General features: G+C 36.0%; 3 protein-coding genes across 3 annotated transcripts; 1 reads left to right on the top strand and 2 right to left on the bottom strand.

Annotated features, from left to right (window-relative positions):
• Positions 1 to 3,111: 3,111 nt before the first annotated feature.
• Positions 3,112 to 4,656, bottom strand: LOC136716304 (neurofilament heavy polypeptide-like). The gene has a single exon (XM_066693904.1). The coding sequence runs from the start codon at positions 4,654 to 4,656 to the stop codon at positions 3,112 to 3,114; it is 1,545 nt and encodes a 514-aa protein (XP_066550001.1).
• Positions 4,657 to 4,699: 43 nt separating this feature from the next.
• On the bottom strand, positions 4,700 to 7,433 carry LOC136716303 (neurofilament medium polypeptide-like). Its single transcript, XM_066693903.1, has 3 exons — positions 6,372 to 7,433; positions 5,471 to 5,595; positions 4,700 to 4,991 (listed from the first exon to the last, which is right to left on the bottom strand). Exons 1-3 carry the CDS (start codon positions 7,431 to 7,433, stop codon positions 4,700 to 4,702), a joined length of 1,479 nt encoding a protein of 492 aa, XP_066550000.1.
• Positions 7,434 to 12,225: 4,792 nt separating this feature from the next.
• Positions 12,226 to 19,012, top strand: LOC136716078 (interferon-induced protein with tetratricopeptide repeats 5-like). Its single transcript, XM_066693563.1, has 3 exons — positions 12,226 to 12,689; positions 15,873 to 15,957; positions 16,314 to 19,012. Exons 2-3 carry the CDS (start codon positions 15,953 to 15,955, stop codon positions 17,716 to 17,718), a joined length of 1,410 nt encoding a protein of 469 aa, XP_066549660.1. The 5' UTR covers positions 12,226 to 12,689; positions 15,873 to 15,952; the 3' UTR covers positions 17,719 to 19,012.
• The last annotated feature ends 433 nt before the right edge of the window (positions 19,013 to 19,445 follow it).

The raw sequence follows: 19,445 nt of genomic DNA, 5'->3' as shown, positions 1-19,445 counted from the left end.
GAATAGAACTAGATGAAGTATCGCATGAGAAAGACCTAGGAGTCTACGTGGACTCCTCACTTTCTCCATCCAAACAATGTGGGGAAGCAATAAAAAAGGCAAATGCAGTGTTAGGGTATATTGTCAAAAGTGTAGAATTGAGAACAAGGGCAGTGATGTTCAGACTGTACAATGCACTAGTTAGAGCTCATCTGGATACTGTGGACAGTTCTGGGCTCCACACTTCAAGAAGGATATCGCTGCTCTAGAGGCAGTTCAGAGGAGAGCAACCAGACTTATTCCAGGTCTGAAGGGAATGTCCTACTGAGAGACTGAGGAACTGAACCTTTTCACCCTGGAACAGAGGAGACTACGTGGGGACTTGATCCAAGTCTTCAAAATCATGAAGGGCATCAACCACATCAAACCAGAGGAGCTTTTCCAGATCAGCAGGGACACACGCACCCGGGGACACAAATGGAAATTGGGCTTCAAGGCATTCAAGACGGAAAACAGGAGATGCTTCTTTACACAGAGAGTCGTCACAATCTGAACAAACTCCCCAGCGATGTGGATGACGCTGAAAATTTGGGAACATTTAAAAATTGACTGGATAGGATCCTTGGATCACTTAGTTATTAATGGACACCAAACGAGCATAATGGGTCGAATGGCCTCCTCTCGTTGTAAACTTTCTTATGTTCTTATATATATATATATATATATTTTTTTTTTTTTTTTTTTTTTTTTCCGGAAACCTCCCGATTCTCCCAACCCTGCTTGTAACTCTTTCAATAATGTAATTCCTATTGGTCACTCCTGTACAAACAATTAAAGTATACAATAATCAATTAGATGTTATAAATGAAATGTCTGTAATTAAATGAAAGGGTTTCTTTGATATGAGTGTATGGGTCTGAGGTGGGGTGGCCAGGAATGGAGGCTCAGAGACAGACCGCAGGTATTGAAAAACAATACTTTTATTAAATGTATTAACAAATAATGTTAGCCAACCAAACAAACCAAAATACACACGCTGGTCAAAGTACTTCACTGTGGCCAGAAACCAAACTTCAACCCCGAAACAAAACAGCACACACAACACAGTGCTTGCTTCCTCCCACACCTAACTCTCCAACACAAACTACCTAATGGGCGGCTGAGGCCTCCTTATATAGCAGGTGGCTGGGGTTGATTGAACTTAATTGATCAATCACCCCAACCACCAGCAGTTCATGAGCAGACAGGGAGGGACAATTAACCCCCTCCCTGCCACAGGGTCAGATACAAATTATTAATCTTAACCTATTTTCTATTGAAGTATACAATTATTGTATATTTTATAAATTTTTACCTTCCCTACAGTTGTAATAATGAAACAAATTGGGATTTGCATGAGTGCTGAGTCTGAGAGTAATCACTCACACATCTGCTGCTTTGGCACTTACTGGGATCACTTTGGGACTTACATCATCATGAAAATAGAATTTAAAGAGCATTGGAAGATAATTCAGGACATGTAAATCCAGATATTTGAATATTTAAATGACCTCCCTATGTTTAACATTATGGATTGCCAATTATATAATTCACAAAGAATGACCAAATAGCCATATATGAAAATATGTTTTCATACACATAAACTGTACAAACAAGTATAGTTAATTTCTTTTGGGTACTACTGGTTAATTTATATCACTTTTAAAACTTTCTATAAACTATAAGTTACCTATTATTACTTATTAGTTACTATTTGTAAGACACTTCCTGCTTTTTCATTAGAAAAAATCATATTCTTAATATTTATCATATTCTTAATTCTAAGCTTAATAACAAACACATTGATTTAAACCATTCTGATTGTGAAGGTTGAGGGACAGTATGGATTTAATAACACAGCAAATGTATCTGAAGGGTTAAGAAAAACCAAAATAGTTGAGGTAAGGGAGGGAAGCTTAGTTAGAGCATAGTGACCTGAATGTTAAAGATTGTGCCAACTGGTGATACTTAGTTTTGTGTTGAGATGAACAACTGATTATTTTGTTTTGCTTTCATCAGCAATCATCCGCAACTATTGAATCTGTACATCCTTCAATGAGATTATGGTTTCCCAATTTACCTGTTGAGTAAATGGAATAAGTTATTATTTTGGGTCTTCTAATCTTCTTGTATAAACATGAATTCTAAACTCTCAGTATTGGATGCTGAGATCGACATGCTCTGTATTTTCATTTGTAACCTTTGCAAATAAATGTTTTGGTTCACTGAGTATTGTGCCTATCTTAATTATTTCCCTATAAACAAGTGCTGATGAACTGCAGCAGTGGGGCTGTGTCAAATCTACAGGTCTGTTAGTGTGTACTATGTCACAGTCTCAGTTTAAGGTATGTTTTATAAATAATCTGATGTTCTGATCACATTATGGTGCTTAATACAATCATTACAATCATGATATACATAATATACATAAATAAAAATTAAGACAATGTAAAGACTGGACTTTTAACAACTATCAACATCCGATTGAAAGCATATTGATATTATGTTTATGAATTCAACTCTTTAATAATGGATCAATCATTTTATGATTATATTTGAAAAAGAAAAAGGCAGACAATGATTTTCTCAGCAAGACAATATTTATTTTAGACCAGAAGGAAGTACTGTAGTGATGAAGAAGATTCAGTGATGCCACAATACAATATAGTGACACTGAATGAGATAGCACCATACAGTCAAAGCTGTCAAGCTTATCTGTGAAAGGCCTGTAATACTAGTGCACAGATTTCATGTACCAATAACATATTCTCTCAGCGTTTCCAAAGATGTATTGAATTTTGCATTATTGCTCAGCCTTAGCTTTTCACATGCACTTCTTCAAATCAATTTTAAACTTTCCAGCGTCGTTTTTGATTTTCAGTACACTTAGATATCCTTTTGGGAAACCCTGGGGTCTGCGGTTTTGTCATATCCTGAGTGGTATGTTCACTTGCACCAAAGCCATTCCCTTGAAATATAGGCTCTTTTTCAGGACTAATCCTTTCTTTCAAATCACTGGTCAGCTTTCTTTTCTTCTTTACCCTCGTCTTTTACCAGTGAATCCTTAACAGGCTTCTCTGCTTCTTTGACAGTCTATTCCTCTTTAGAGCTGCTACTTGTTTGTTCCTTGCCCTCAGAGTGTGCTGTGTGCTTCATTTCTTCTACTTTGTCTGGTGTTGTGCTTTCACCTGACTTTCCCTCTGATTCTTTCTCTGTAACTTTCTCTACAGTAGCCGTGGTCTTTTCTAATGCTTTATCCATTGATGCGCTGGGCTTGTCTGCAGACACTGCTCTGGCCTCAATTTGGTCAGACACTGCAGTGCTGCCCTCTGTGGGTTTCAACTCACTCACACTCTCCTCTTTTGAGGGGGTTGTGGATTCAGCTTTAGTATCTGCAGTTATTTTCTCTACGCTTATTTCAGGTTTTAAAGAATCGTCTCTTGATTTCAATGGACTCCCCAATTCCTCAGATGGAAGATCTTCAGATATAACCTTCCTTGAGTCTGATAGCTGGTCCTCCTCCTCTGTCTTCACCTGCTCGACAGTTTCCTTTACGGGACTTTCCTTAAGTTGTGCTTTGACATCTGTGGGTTTCTCTTCTTCCTCAGGATCAGGTTTTGAAAGCTCTATTTCTTGTGGTTCCTTGAGGGTTTCTTTCTCTGGACTGATGATCCTTTCAGGTTTCTCCTCCTCTGATGTGACAGTTTGCTCTTTTGGTTTAAGCTCCACTTTCTCTTTTACAGGACTCACCCGCCTTGTGTCTTCAGAGTCATCTGTTACTTCTTTCTGGGGTTTGTCCTCAGGAGGTACATCTGATCGAGATGTTTCTTTCTCATCCTTTTCTGATATCCTTGCACTGTCGCTCTCTTGTGATTCAAGTTTAGTATCTGCAGTTATTTTGTATACGTCTATTTCAGGTTGTGAAGGATTGTCTTTTGATTTCAATGGGCTCACCACTTCCTCTGTTGGAAGGTCCTCAGATACCACTTTATCTGAGCCTGTTTGATGTTCAGTCTTTTCAGATTTTGACACAGAATCCTCCTCTGTATTCACCTGCTCGACAGTTTCTTTTTCGGGACTTTCCTTTAGCTGTGCTTTGACATCTGAGGGTTTCTTTTCTTCCTCAGGATCAGGTTTTGAAAGCTCTATTTCTTGTGGTTCCTTGAGGGTTTCTTTCTCTGGACTGATGATCCTTTCAGGTTTCTCCTCCTCTGATGTGACAGTTTGCTCTTTTGGTTTAAGCTCCACTTTCTCTTTTACAGGACTCACCCGCCTTGTGTCTTCAGAGTCATCTGTTACTTCTTTCTGGGGTTTGTCCTCAGGAGGTTCATCTGATTGTAATTCTGTTTTCTCACTTTGTTGAGATTCAGAATCATCCACTATGTCTTCTGCTGCCTCTTTAGTTTCACTCAGTGTTTTTAAGTCATTTAGGGCTTTTTCTGTAGCAGCTTCTTTGACCTCCCCCAAGGTTTCCACTGCCTCAGCGATGTCTTCTGTCACCTCCTTCTCCACCTTCAGATCATCTGTTTCCTCCACCTGTTCCATGTCTTCTGGGACCTCTTCCTCTAATTCAACAGCACCTCCCTCTTCTTCACCTCCAGCTGCAGTTTCTCCCTGGTCAGTGGCCTCAGGTAACATCTCTTCTCGCTGCTCATCTGCTCCTGGAGTCTCCTGTTTCTCTTCAGGCTTCAGCTGCCTCCTCTTCTTCACTGCTCACTTCCCAAATTTTGTCATAGTCACCATTTGTTCCCTGAGATGCTGCATCTTCAATCTCCATCATCTCTACTTCCTTGGTCGTTTCTGTTATGATCTCCTCCACAAAATTGTACTGTGGTTCTGCCTTTCCAGTCCTGCTCTTCAGCCTCGTGAGGCTCGGGAGAGTGTACACTGGGTATGGTCTATACATATAAGGCACTGAACCCTGGGCACCAGACACTGAAGAGAGGCGGGTTTCTTCCCCTTCCAGTAGTTTCCTTAAAAAAAATTAAAAATGCATTACTCAGGTGTAAATAGGATATACTATTAATCAATTTGCTTGATATAGTACATGCCAAGATATTTCAATATACTTTCTCAGCATGAAATCAAACAGTTTTGTACATTTCTTAGGTGTGTTATTTTTGAAGAATACATTTGTTATGTAAAAAAAAAATTTGTAGTTCCTACACAGCATGCAGTAAAGCAAAATGTTTAATCTCCATTTTAACTTCATAATATTTATGACTACAGTTAATCAGACACACCTTTCACAAAGTCTTAACATACACCTTGAGTTATAATAGTCTGAACCCCTTCCTCCCTCAACTCTGGGAGAAGACTAGATTGTGTTTCATGCTAGAATTATATTGTTGCACAAGTAGTACAGTAGAAGAGAATGGATAACTTAAAGGAACCATTGCAGGCTCCTATTCAAGTCTATATGTAGAGCACACCAAGATTACGCTGCTATTACCTGTAAGATGCTATTTCCACATCTAATGCCATTTTGACATTCATCAGATCCTGGTATTCTCTCAAGTGTCCAGACATGTCAAATTTGGTGTGATTCAGCTCAATCTCCAACTGAGTGACTGTATCCTGCAAAGCAACAAATCAACATTTTACATTACATTACTCTGTTTAATGTAGTTTATATACAGAACTGTAATTGTTGTACTACCTAATGTCAATCCATCTCAGCTTACACATCAGAACTGTGTTTTACCCTGACAACACATTGATATCGATGTGATTTTGGCACAGTAACACTGAATGCACATTTCATAAATCAATTTCTGGAATTACAATACATATAAAATGCAATTCTATTTTTAGCTATATGACTATATACGTGTGTAAGTATATTTATTTATGTAATATTTTCATTTCACTCTAATTTGGAATTTGTGAGAATTGTTTCTGTAGAAAGTTGTTTTATGAATGTAATTGTATACTTTTACAATGTTTAGACAATATTCATTGGATTTTACAAATGTGTTGTTACAACACTATATTATTCTAACTTCACTTTATTACATTGTTGCCATGACGTTATTTAGTCAGAGTTGAATGCAAAAAAGATACGATTAAAGCATTAACAAGACTGAATTAAACCGAATAATATACAAAACATGGAAACATGTAAACTAACATTAAGTTGGATTGAACATTATACATATAATTAAAATAGAGTCCTTGCAAATGCATTGAAGAGCAATAAACAATCTCTATTTTTCTGAGGGGGTTATACAGTCATATGTTCAATTATACCAACATTTCTAAGCAGACAGTAATGCATGCATTTAGTGAAACGCTTCGCAGTACTTGAATTCATGAATGAAAAAAATGTACTAATAAATGGCCTTCGATCTTACCTGGTAATGACTGATTTCTGCATCGTGTCTTTCTTCGAGGTCATTCAGCTGTTTGTCCAGAGCCTCTTTGGTGCCTTTCACCGTCTCCAGCTCAATGCTCTTGGACTGCAGGTGTCTTCTGTGCTCGTTGATTTCCTGTCTGGTGGCCCGCAGGGCTTCACTGTTGATTTCGGCGGCTTTGGTCAGTTTTTCCACCCGAGCGCGGAAACCCTCCTCGGCTTGCTGGATGCTGCAGCCGATGTGACCTTCAAGCTGCTTCCTGATATCCCTCAAAGCCGCAGTGATGTCTGCCTTGCCAAAATCTTTGACTTCTACCCCAACTTGAGCTTCCTGGATTTGGGCCCACATCTCACACACCTCCTGTTGGTGGTTTTTCTTCAGGAAAAGTATTTCTTCAAGGAGGGAGTTGATTCTCTTTTCCAACTCCATTTTCGATAGATTAGCATCATCAACAGCCTTCTTCAAAGTCTTAATAGTGTCCTCGGTATAGGATCTAAGTCGGGATTCGTCTTCAAGCTTTAAATTAAGAACAGCCACATCTTCCTCTACACGAATCTGCTCCAATGCAATCTGAGCCTTTTGGAGGGTGATCTCTTGAACGAGTCTCCTCAGATCTGTAATTTCTGGGTCGCAAACTTCAGCTAAAGCAAAAGATGATGCTTCCTTCTGCCTAAGCTCGCTAATCTCTTTTTCTAAAGTTTTGTTTTCATTTTTCAATTGATGGACTTTCTCAATGAAGCCAGCGAAGCGGTCATTCAGCCCATGGAGCACCTGTTTTTCATCGGCATTTTCATATCTCAGCTGCTGTGCAAACTCTGTTCTATCGGGTTGTCTGAGGACTGGATGGTTGTATTGTTCTGTCGTCCTTCCATTACTTCTCTTAAAAGAAACGGATCCATGAGAGGTCCGAGGAAACTGCTGGTCTACAGATGAGCCGAGCTTCGGGTTAAATCGGGCGCACTCGGCACGGCCACAGCAGAAAACCCCGTCCTCACATACAGCTGTAAAAGTTTTCACACCCTTCATTTGAAAGTAGTCTGGACAAAACTGGACTGAATTCATATTAGACATGGGGTTTCGCATTAATCACATTATAACATTGTAATTGTGGGCAAATGTTCAGTTATGGACAATGTTTAATTGCTATTATTGCTCAATCTGGATTTTTAGAGTCAGACTTTCTGCACTTTAACACAGGTGTATAACTCCCTTTGAATCATTAATGCTTTAAATGCTGGGGAAGATAGTTCAGGTGGGACAATTCTTCTGGAGATAAGACCTCAGGTGCAATAAAAATAAAAAAAGACACTACAGCCCTCTATTAACACATTATATTTCAAAAGCAATATCTTACATTATATATTACTTTTGATTTTAACATTGAGTGTGGGTGTGTGTTAGATAAATAGATAAGAGGACAGATATGTTTTACCCCTGACGATAAACACTATTTATATATTTATGGCAACATACACTTATAAAAGTTGTACAGTGTCCTCCTTTATATGATTTTAATTAATGTCTAAAAACAATTTTGACTCACCTTTTAATATCAATCTTTAATATAAAAGACTGTATATGTATTCCATAATACATAATATATACATATTACTTGGAAGGTAAATAAACAATCAAATATGTGCACATACAAACACATGATTTAACAACCTGACACACTTATAGCCAACTATTTAATAAAATATATATATTTCAATTTTGGATATTTTAAGTTTGAGTGAACAGAAATGTGCATTCAACTGTGAACATTTCTACTGTCTAAAAGGCATACCTAAATATCAACTTTCATTGATCGACACACTATAAAAAGTGTACAAATATTTCATTTTTTTCTGGTACTATAAATGAGTTTTATTTTCACATTGAATAAAACTTACATTTACAGTAATATGAAGTTGTAGGATTGGAGGTGAGATATACAGACGGGTGACAAATTAAAGGAAAAACCTGACTAAATGAGTGGAGGAATATAACGACTGCAGATAACTATGGAGCATTATAAGGGTCAAAATTAAATCATCAATTCGAAAATTAATTCATAAATGAATTAGTCAATTCGTAAATGGGTGGAATTCGTGTTGGGACATGGTGGGGGTTCCCCAATAACATTGTGAAAAGACTTCACTCAAAATTTCCATACATGACATTAGGCAGATTTTGACACAAATACATCTTTGCTTCACAACCACGTATCACTATGGGACACATCTGGAATAAATCTCACATGAACCGACATTATACAGGGATTATACAGGGAAACTAGACGCAGTTTCTGTTGCTTGTCAATCACATATGAATTTCAGTGGAGGTGTGTAATTGAAACGGATGAGGATGCACAACTCTCGACTGTGGGGGCCAGTTTAGTACAGTGAACTCATTGTCATGTTCAAGAAACCAATTTGAAATGATTCGACCTTTGTGACATGGTGCATTATCCTGCTGGAAGTGCCATCAGAGGATGGGTACATGGTGGTCATAAAGGGATGGACATGGTCAGAAACAATGCTCAGGTAGGCCGTGGCATTTAAACGATGCCCAATTGGCACTAAGGGGCCTAAAGTGTGCCAAGAAAACATCCCCCACACCATTACACCACCACCACCAGCCTGCACAGTGGTAACAAGGCATGATGGATCCATGTTCTCATTCTGTTTACGCCAAATTCTGACTCTACCATCTGAATGTCTCAACAGAAATCGAGACTCATCAGACCAGGCAACATTTTTCCAGTCTTCAACTGTCCAATTTTGGTGAGCTTGTGCAAATTGTAGCCTCTTTTTCCTATTTGTAGTGGAGATGAGTGGTACCCGGTGGGGTCTTCTGCTGTTGTAGCCCATCCGCCTCAAGGTTGTACGTGTTGTGGCTTCACAAATGCTTTGCTGCATACCTCAGTTGTAACGAGTGGTTATTTCAGTCAAAGTTGCTCTTCTATCAGCTTGAATCAGTCGGCCCATTCTCCTCTGACCTCTAGCATCAACAAGGCATTTTCGCCCACAGGACTGCCGCATACTGGATGTTTTTCCCTTTTCACACCATTCTTTGTAAACCCTAGAAATGGTTGTGCGTGAAAATCCCAGTAACTGAGCAGATTGTGAAATACTCAGACCGGCCCGTCTGGCACCAACAACCATGCCACACTTAAAATTGCTTAAATCACCTTTCTTTCCCATTCAGACATTCAGTTTGGAGTTCAGGAGATTGTCTTGACCAGGACCACACCCCTAAATGCATTGAAGCAACTGCCATGTGATGGGTTGGTTAGATAATTGCATTAATGAGAAATTGAACAGGTGTTCCTAATAATCCTTTAGGTGAGTGTATATATGTATGTTACAGCACTGTGTTACATATGCTTTTTAGAAATTCATAATACAGCACATACGACACTTTTAATACTTATCACGGGTCAAAACGGACTAGTCGTCCCTCCCCAGCAGCACAGGAGCCCCGCCCACAATCAGCGCCACCGATCACCACACCCCCTGCGTGCGATTGGTGCCTCGGAAGGTCAAACTCCGCCCCCTCTGGTAATTGACAAGCATTAAAAAGATAATTTGCAACATGAAATTGAAAGATCAGTTTGCAAACAGCGCAATAAATTAATGAATTCATTTATGCATTGATACATTAATTTACAAATTTAATTAATTTATTAATTAAGAATTGACAATTCAATTTTGACCCTTAAAATGCTCCATAGATAACAACGACGCTCACACAAACCACAGCACTTGGTATAGCGCAGCAAATTGCTTAATTTTACATACATAGTTAGAATGATCATATGATACCTACATATCACAAGAAATGCAAGACATTTAAAGTTTTTCATTCTTTCTATAATTTGATTCATTTTGGAAATAATACAGAAATGTGCATTAACTAAAAAACATATGTCATACAGACACCATTCATATACTGAAAACAACGTGGTGTTGAATACAACTAGGACTTAATTCTGTGTATATCTTGAAATTCCTGAATTGGAACTTCTAAAATGAAATGTTGCTCAAGTCATACAAAACATAGAGATAACTAGTGTACTGAGATCAAATGAGCACAGACTCCATTTGTGATAAAACAGAACTGTAATTTGTGCTCGTTCACTTTTCTTTATCAATCATTTCTCTAAATTTTCAAAACACCCCTCATTTGGCTCCATTAAAAGCACTCTCATTTAGTGGGCACTTTTAGCGTGCCGCCATTTCTCCATCTCCTAAGACTGGTTATTTTTTTACCAATACGAACAATCTGTTTGTTTTAAAAGATTTTTGATTGGTTAACAGCATTTTTAAAAAGCTGTGTTTATGTCATTTTTTCATCCAAATAACTTGATTATTAATCTTCAGAATAAATCGATAGAATACTCGATTACCAAAATAGTCATTAGTGACAGCCCTAGTTTTGTCTTTGTCACCCGCCTGTATATTAATTTCATTATCTGGCTATGGAATGTCAAAAGATGGACAAGTGATTACTTGGGATGGGTCATAATGAAACTATGGCCTAACAAGGCATGTAATGTAAGTTTTGTTTCTGCAAAATAGTGTCTGTCTTCGCAGAAAAGGGTTTGGTTCTTATTGTTAGCTTCACAATTTAGGTGCAGTTTCTCCTCTGCTGCTCCTTTACATAATTTAGCCATGCATTGTTATCTATTTCTAAACTGTGTGTGTGTGTGGGGGGGGTTACAGCTGAAATTGTTTAAGAGGTCAATCAAAACCTGTATAATGTCACAGCAGTTCAACTATTTTCCAATATTAATACAGTAAATATTTCAAACAGATTCCTGAATTGGGTCTTCTAAAATGAAATGTTGCTCAAGTCATACAAAACATAGAGATAACTAGTGTACTGAGATCAAATAAGCACAGACTCCAATTGTGATAAAACAGAACTGTACATTTGTGCTCGTTCACTTTTCTTTTTCAGTTACAGCTCTTTATTTCTCTAGTGCTTTGAGAAGCATGTATATGTACATTTAAAATCTTGAGCACTCCTACAAATGTTTTTATCCAAGCTTCAAATATCAAGAACCAGTATTGGTTGTTTCTTCTCATCTGCCTCATACTTTTGTGAATTGAAAAGCCCCCTTGCTGCCATACAATACAGCTGTATGTATTAAGTTTTAATGTATTATGATTATTAGTGGCAATATTTGTTTATCATACATAGCAGCAATCATGAAAAACATCTCAAAATAATAGAAGCTAATGTATAAAAACAGGTTTCTAACATAGATTTAAAAGTGCAGGAATTGCAACCTAGGTTCAAAACAAGAAAAGGCTTCGTCACCAGGGGGTTTACGGTTTATTTTCAGGTATAGACAACTGGCCAGAGTCAAAAGATTGATGTTTGTGTAAAGGAACATATTCTAAAAAGAGATCATAGTTGTAATTTGTAGCGAAACCATTTAGAGCCTTAAATGGTAGTATTGGAGAGAATAGAAGAATTTTGAATTGAATTGTGAAATCCACTGGAGGACAATGCAAAGGTGGTGTAATGTGTTCATAAGATTTTGTTTTTGGAAAAACATGAGCTGCACTGTAATTAATGTATTGCACTTATTAAGTACACCGGCAAGAAATGCATAGCAATATTCAATGTACAAAATTACAAATCCACTTGTAAGCTTGTCTGCATCAATCAAAATGTTGGTGAATACAAGAGATGCAAAATGTCTATGTATAACAAGTAGATCAAAATTAAATATTTTTCCAAAAGACACATTTTTAGATTGAGCAGTCTTAACTGATATGTAAAAACTAAAATGTATTGTCTAATTCAAAACTATCTCTATCATATGAGTAATAAATCGCTCTTCAATGTATGGAAAATTCTTATAATTGTTACAAATCCAAACTTTAATATCATTTGTTGTGAAGTTTCAGGTAGACTGGATATTCTTTATACCGTGCTCTCAGTGCTTTGTTGTGTGCCTATAAAGTAGAAATGGTGTACCTTAGGCATGAATTAATAAGAAAATACACAATCCAATTTACTTTCTCTAAAATATGTTTCATGTTCATAGAAACTGGTAAATAGGTTAGAGAAGGTTTTTCCTTCTCATATCTTTAGTTTCACTTCTTTCATCACCCACAGATCCAACAGGTTAAGCATGTTGTTGTTGTTTTTTTTTTTTTTTTTTTTTTCAAATCCATTTAAATGTTTAGTTTCCAGCATCATTGCTCACAAGGTCTTCTGGCATCTTTAAGATTCATGCAGTGAGAAGTTGCTGTTTCTCTGACTGATCAACCTCAAAGACAAGAACTTCAGTAAGCTTGCGAACTTGGTGAATATAAGGTAACAATTTAAATTTTACAAAAAGACATGCATACTTTCTAATTATATTAATATTACATTAATAATAACATAGCAATATTGAATGTGCAAAAATACAAATGCAGATTTAAACTCGAAAGCAAACATAGAAAAGTATGTTTATGGGAACCTGGATAAGAGCGTCAGCTAAATGACAAAAATAATAATAATAATAATAATTAGGACGAATCCATGAAAATGCATTAAATACCAATTAATATGTAATTAATAATACTAATTAATATGTAAAAGGTAAATGATTATATTGGCTGCTGAATAATAAACAATATATCTTATGAGTAGATGCACCAAAAACTGGTACATTTTCATTGCCCCACTTTCGTAACCTTGTGCACGACTCTCAGAAACAACAGGAAGGTTCGTTATCAATATAGCCATGTTTACTGTAAGTGTCAAAGAAATGGAAATCTGATGTTTGAGAATGGAGCGTCTATGTCTGCAACAAGACACAGGAAGAAAGGCAGATGCACACAGGCCCTGTATAATTATTAATGCATTTATTCATTATAAATTAATTTGGATAAATCCACAATAGTTGCTGATCAATAATAAACATTCTTACAACAAGACATTCAAATACATTATTTCTCTAAAAGACCAGTTTTCGATGGAACAGTCTTGTAAAAACGAACATGTACCATCTAATCCATAACTGTCTCTATCTTTTATTTATGTCAAGGGCATCATGCAGCTAAATGTTTTGGGGGGGCACAGTCCGAAAACAAATTACAATTGTTGCAAATGGCTGGTATTTAATGCTTTTAACTACATCTATAGGGTATCCTACGTCCTTTTAAATGTAAGTGTACTTTAGTGTACTGCTCTAAACACATATTGAATAGTATTGCTGTTGTTTTTTGTTGTATTCTAAGCAATGTTATTTCTGATACCAATTACTGTAAAAACATATTAGCTTGGGGTTCGCTAAGGGAAGCATCTAATGCTGCTGAAGTGGGACCCTTATATATTGAATCTCTTTCCAGTCGATCTTTTGGCACGATTAAACTTGTCTGTTTCTGATTATTAAAAAAAAAAAGGAAACTCCTTAAAAGTCGTGTGCATACTGTATTGTACAAACTATAAGAACAATTGGGTAAATAAATATTATTGCATCTGAGCTTTTTAGTCCCACTAAACAGTAATCCCTCGTAAAGACCACCTCCAACCTGTCTGAACCTCACTGGTGCTGCTGCTACTGATACTACAGCTGCTTCAGGGAGACGTCTCTCTCAGGGATTGTGCCAGTTGATCTTCTGGTACAATCAAACTCAAAATCAAAGTCCTTAACAATGGTGTGCATCATGCATTGTACAAACTATAGGCTAAGAACAATTCAGTCAATGTAACCTCACTGGTGCTGCTGCTACTGACACTTCAGTCTCAAGGTTTAAAAATGCATCAATTGAATATGCTTAAATATATTTTATACTTTAATAGGCAGTTGTCATTCATTTAAGCAAAAAATACTGAATCTAAACTTTTGGTAGCTAAAACCAACGGTATAAGGGTGAGATTAACTGTACCTGTAGTTAGTATTATTACTAGATATGTTTTTCTTCTCTGTTGACGTAAGTTTAGGAATTGAAACTTCGGTAAAGCACCTCAACACTTAAATAATAATAAAGTACCACAAGTAAAATGATTGACAGCAATTCACACCACAGTTACGCAAAAACAATTAACAGCTTTCGTAATTTGTTTTAATAATGTTGCAGTTTTGAACACGTTTATTGACTGACGTGTTGTCAATGCATTATCAAACAATACTACGAGTGATAAAACAACGACGCGTATTTTAATGTACTTTTGTTTTAAGCAGGTTGCATACTGATTAAAAACAGTACATTACCACACAAATATGAAATGTCGGTTTAATAAAAAACCTGGGACAATATACGTGACTGCCACCGAATAAGCATGATACACTAAAATGAAATGGCTAAACAAAGGCATTTCTATGGCGTGCTGTAACCGCCAGCGCTGTTCAGTGTCAGTGCTGTACCTTGCCGTCTTCATACGACGCGCCACAGTTAAATTGCATACTGTAGCTGAAGTGGCGAGGGATCATCTGAGATCATTCATATTTACTGAAATGTTTCTACACAGATATGACATTAAAAAATGAACAATGGAAATCATTGCATGACGCCACTGATGTATGTAATTACAGAAACATACAGGACTTGGTTATCATCAGACAGCTTTACAATACATATATTTTCCCACCTGTTGTGAAACATTACTTTCTCCAATAGATTTGCAATGGTATATAATTATGAACATTTCGTTTCTGTTAGAAACACATTTTAGCACGTTATAAAAATACATACATACTATATGTGTTTATGTATACTGTTAGATATGTATGATCAGAATTACTAATATAACAGACCAGCATATTAATGGTTGAACTTTTCATAACAATAACGTATTGAAATATGACATCAAAACCTTCTACCTTCATCCAATCTTAATCCAAACCCTAATATATACTGCTAAATGTATTCATAACCACATCGACAACAATATCATACCCTTGCACCAACCCTAATGCTGATAACCTTATCGCCATCAGATTTTACCTTAAGCATGACCTTGTCCCTTAGCATAAAGGTTATATACTTGTCTCATGCCAATTCTTTTCTGGAAGAGACTAATCAAAATATGTCTTATATGTTCTTAAATTCTAGATGTATTCTTGCATTTAAAAAAGAACAAAGGAAAATATAATTAATTATAATGAATTCTGTTTAATTGGTGATATAATTCTATACTTGAAATACATATTATTGATGTAATTTGATTAATGTAATTTATTGTGAAGTTTCGATAAGATTGGGTATTATTGATATCATGCTGTCAGAGAGCTTTGTCGCGGGCCTATAAAGTAGAAATACTTTCCTCGGTACCTTACCTTGTGTTCCTTAGGCATGAATAATTAAGAACATACACAATGCAAGCTACTTTTTCTAGAACAGCTTCCCTGTTCTTAGAAACTGCTACATGGGTTATGGTTTACCTTCTCATATCTTTATTTTCATTCAACAGATTAAGCATGTTGCTTGTTTTGTTTTTCCAAATCCATTTAAATGTGTAGTTTCCTGATCCATTGCTCACAAGCTCTTATCTTCTTGTGTCTTCAAGATTTATGCAGTGGGAAGTTGCTGTTTCTCTGACTGATCAACCTCAAAGACTACTTCAGCAAGCTTGCAAACTAGGTCAATATGAGGTAACATTTTAAATGTGTACAAAACTAAATGCATACTTTCTAAATTATTATTTAACTCCTCAATATATACAAATTACTTAAATGTATCTTCATTTTCTTGCTGTAGTAAACAATTTTAGACTTTAAGGCATTTAAAAGTTATATATTCTGAATATATTCAAAATAGTCTGAATAAATATTCTGACAACCCAGAATAATTTTCACTTTATATCAGATGTTATTTTTATGTATTTCTATTACTGCTTAGAGTTTAAATGCAAATTTTTGTAAATGGATAATCACATAACTATTAACCTTATCATTATGACTCCTCTTACTCTCCCTCACATTACTTCCTCTATTATTGTTATTTGCAGTGTACAGAACATGGAAAATTTGGAAATAAAACTGAAGGAGTTAGAATGTCACTTCACCTGGGACTTGAGAGGCGAAGATGCTGACCTTGATTTTCTGGAAGAAAAATTAAAGCAAACTATGTATGCATCACAGGTGAAATCCAAGGAGACTGTTAGGGCTTTAAATTATCTTGCCTATGTGAAGCACCTGCAAGGCTTTACTGACGAAGCGGTAAAGTATCTAGAAAAATCTGAAGAAGAAGCAAAGGATAACGAAGCTGCCTTTGAGAAACTTGTCATTGTGACCTATGGAAATTTTGCCTGGGTCTACTACCATATGGGTGAGATCTCTAAAGTTCAGATGTACCTGGAGGAACTGGACAAGATTCGGAAGGACTTTCCCACAGCCTCACCTTCTGTACTTCATCGTGAGGTTCATGGGGAAAAGGGGTGGTCTCTTCTGAAGTTCTCTCCCAAACACTTTGAGAAAGCAAAAGAGTGTTTCGGTGAGGCTCTAAAAAGAGAACCAAATGACGAAGAGTGGACTAAGGGTTATGCCTTTACATTGTACTATCTTGAAGAAGCACAAAGAATCCCATTTCAAAAGTCAGCAGCAGTGACACAGCTTCAAAAAGCACGGATATATAATCCAAAAGATGCCATGATCATGGTATTCCTAGGAAGTAAATATCTACATGACAATAAAACTGAAGATGCCAAAGAGTATTTTGACAAAGCTGTAGAGATGTCACCATATGACCCAAAGATAATTAGAAAAGTGGGAAAGTTTCTTAAGAAGATAGGGTGTGTTGAAAATGCCTTGGAAGTATTAAACAATGCATTACAGAAGTTTCCAGACTCTGCATCACTACACTATCAGACAGCCCTATGCTACAAACTGAAAGTAATTAAAATGAAGAAAGAGAAAGCTGATTACGGACAATTAGTCAAATCCTGTATTTTACATTTGGAAACAGCAGTCTGTCTTAATCCATCATATATATATCACCATTTGGAGCTAGCAAGAATGTATGCAGAATCCAAGGACATGCAGAAGGCAGAAAATCTCTTTCAAGAATTGTTCACCAAGCCAAACATCAAACCTGCCCAGCAACAGGCATTGCATCGCTATTATGGGGATTTCCAGTATTATCACAAGAAGTCCGAGTCTGATGCAGTTGAACATTACAAGAAAGGACAGCAGATTAGAAATGAATCTCATGAAAGGGAAAAGTGTTTTACATCATTGAAGAAAATTGCAAAGATCAACATCAAGAATAATCCACACGATAAGAGACACTTAGAAATTCTGGGAAACATTCACATTTTAAATGCCATAGAGTCTTATGAAAAGGCATTAGAGGTAGATCCTCATGAGGAGGACTATAACAGAGTACTGACTGCCCTTCGTTCTATATTAGTTTGAGTATACAGGCAGGATAGGTGTAGTTTCCCCAGATCAATATGGTTTACTATTTACTAATGACATGTAACTCTTTCAATAATGTAATTCCTAATGGTCACTCCTGTACAAACAATTAAAGTATACAATAATCAATTAGATGTTATAAATTAAATGTCTGTAATGAAATGAAAGGGTTTCTTTAATATAAGTGTATGGGTCACATACAAATTATTAATCTTAAACAATTTCCTATTGAATTATAAAATGGTTCCATATTGTATAGATGATCACCTTTCTTAAAGTTGTAATAATGAAAAATTGGGGGATTTGTATTAGTGCTCTGTCTTTGAGAATAATCTGCTGCTTTGGCACTTCTGTTTTGTATCAGATGATCAGATGTTCTTTTTCTGGGTCTACTAATATTTTTGTATGGGATTTGTATGAGTGCTCTGTCTGAGAGTAATCACTCACACAACTGCTGCTTTGGCACTTACTGGGATCACTTTAGGACTTACATCATCATGAAAATAGCATTTAAAGAGCATTGGAAGATAATTCAGGACATGTAAATCCAGAGATTTGCATATTTAAATGCCCTCCCTATGTTTAACATTATGGATTGCCAATTATATAATTCACAAAGAATGACCAAATAGCCATATATGAAAATATGTTTTCATACACATAAACTGTACAAACAAGTATAGTTAATTTCTTTTGGGTACTACTGGTTAATTTATATCACTTTTAAAACTTTCTATAAACTATAAGTTACCTATTATTACTTATTAGTTACTATTTGTAAGACACTTCCTCCTTTTTCATTAGAAATAATCATATTCTTAATATTTATCATATTCTTAATTGTAAGCTTAATAACAAACACATTGATTTAAACCATTCTGATTGTGAAGGTTGAGGGACAGTATGGATTTAATAACACAGCAAATGTATCTGAAGGGTTAAGAAAAACCAAAATAGTTGAGGTAAGGGAGGGAAGCTTAGTTAGAGCATAGTGACCTGAATGTTTAAGATTGTGCCAACTGGTGATACTTAGTTTTGTGTTGAGATGAACAACTGATTATTTTGTTTTGCTTTCATCAGCAATCATCCGCAACTATTGAATCTGTACATCCTTCAATGAGATTATGGTTTCCCAATTTACCTGTTGAGTAATTAGAATAAGTTATTATTTTGGGTCTTCTAATCTTCTTGTATAAACATGAATTCTAAACTCTCAGTATTGGATGCTGAGAACAACATGCTCTGTATTTTCATTTGTAACCTTTGCAAATAAACGTTTTGGTTCACTGAGTATTGTGCCTATCTTAATTATTTCTCCTATAAACAAGTGCTGATGAACTGCAGCAGTGGGGCTGTGTCAAATCTACAGGTCTGTTAGTGTGTACTATGTCACAGTCTCAGTTTAAGGTATGTTTTATAAATAATCTGATGTTCTGATCCCATTATGGTGCTTAATACAATCATTACAATCATGATATACATAATATACATAAATAAAAATTAAGACAATGTAAAGACTGGACTTTTAACAACTATCAACATCCGATTGAAAGCATATTGATATTATGTTTATGAATTCAACTCTTTAATAATGGATCAATCATTTTATGATTATATTTGAAAAAGAAAAAGGCAGACAATGATTTTCTCAGCAAGACAATATTTATTTTAGACCAGAAGGAAGTACTGTAGTGATGAAGAAGATTCAGTGATGCCACAATACA

Source organism: Amia ocellicauda, chromosome 20 (assembly GCF_036373705.1).
Source record: "Amia ocellicauda isolate fAmiCal2 chromosome 20, fAmiCal2.hap1, whole genome shotgun sequence".
NCBI classification, from domain to species: Eukaryota; Metazoa; Chordata; class Actinopteri; order Amiiformes; family Amiidae; genus Amia; species Amia ocellicauda.
Note: the sequence above shows the minus strand (reverse complement) of the source record. Positions and strands in the feature narration are given on the sequence as shown.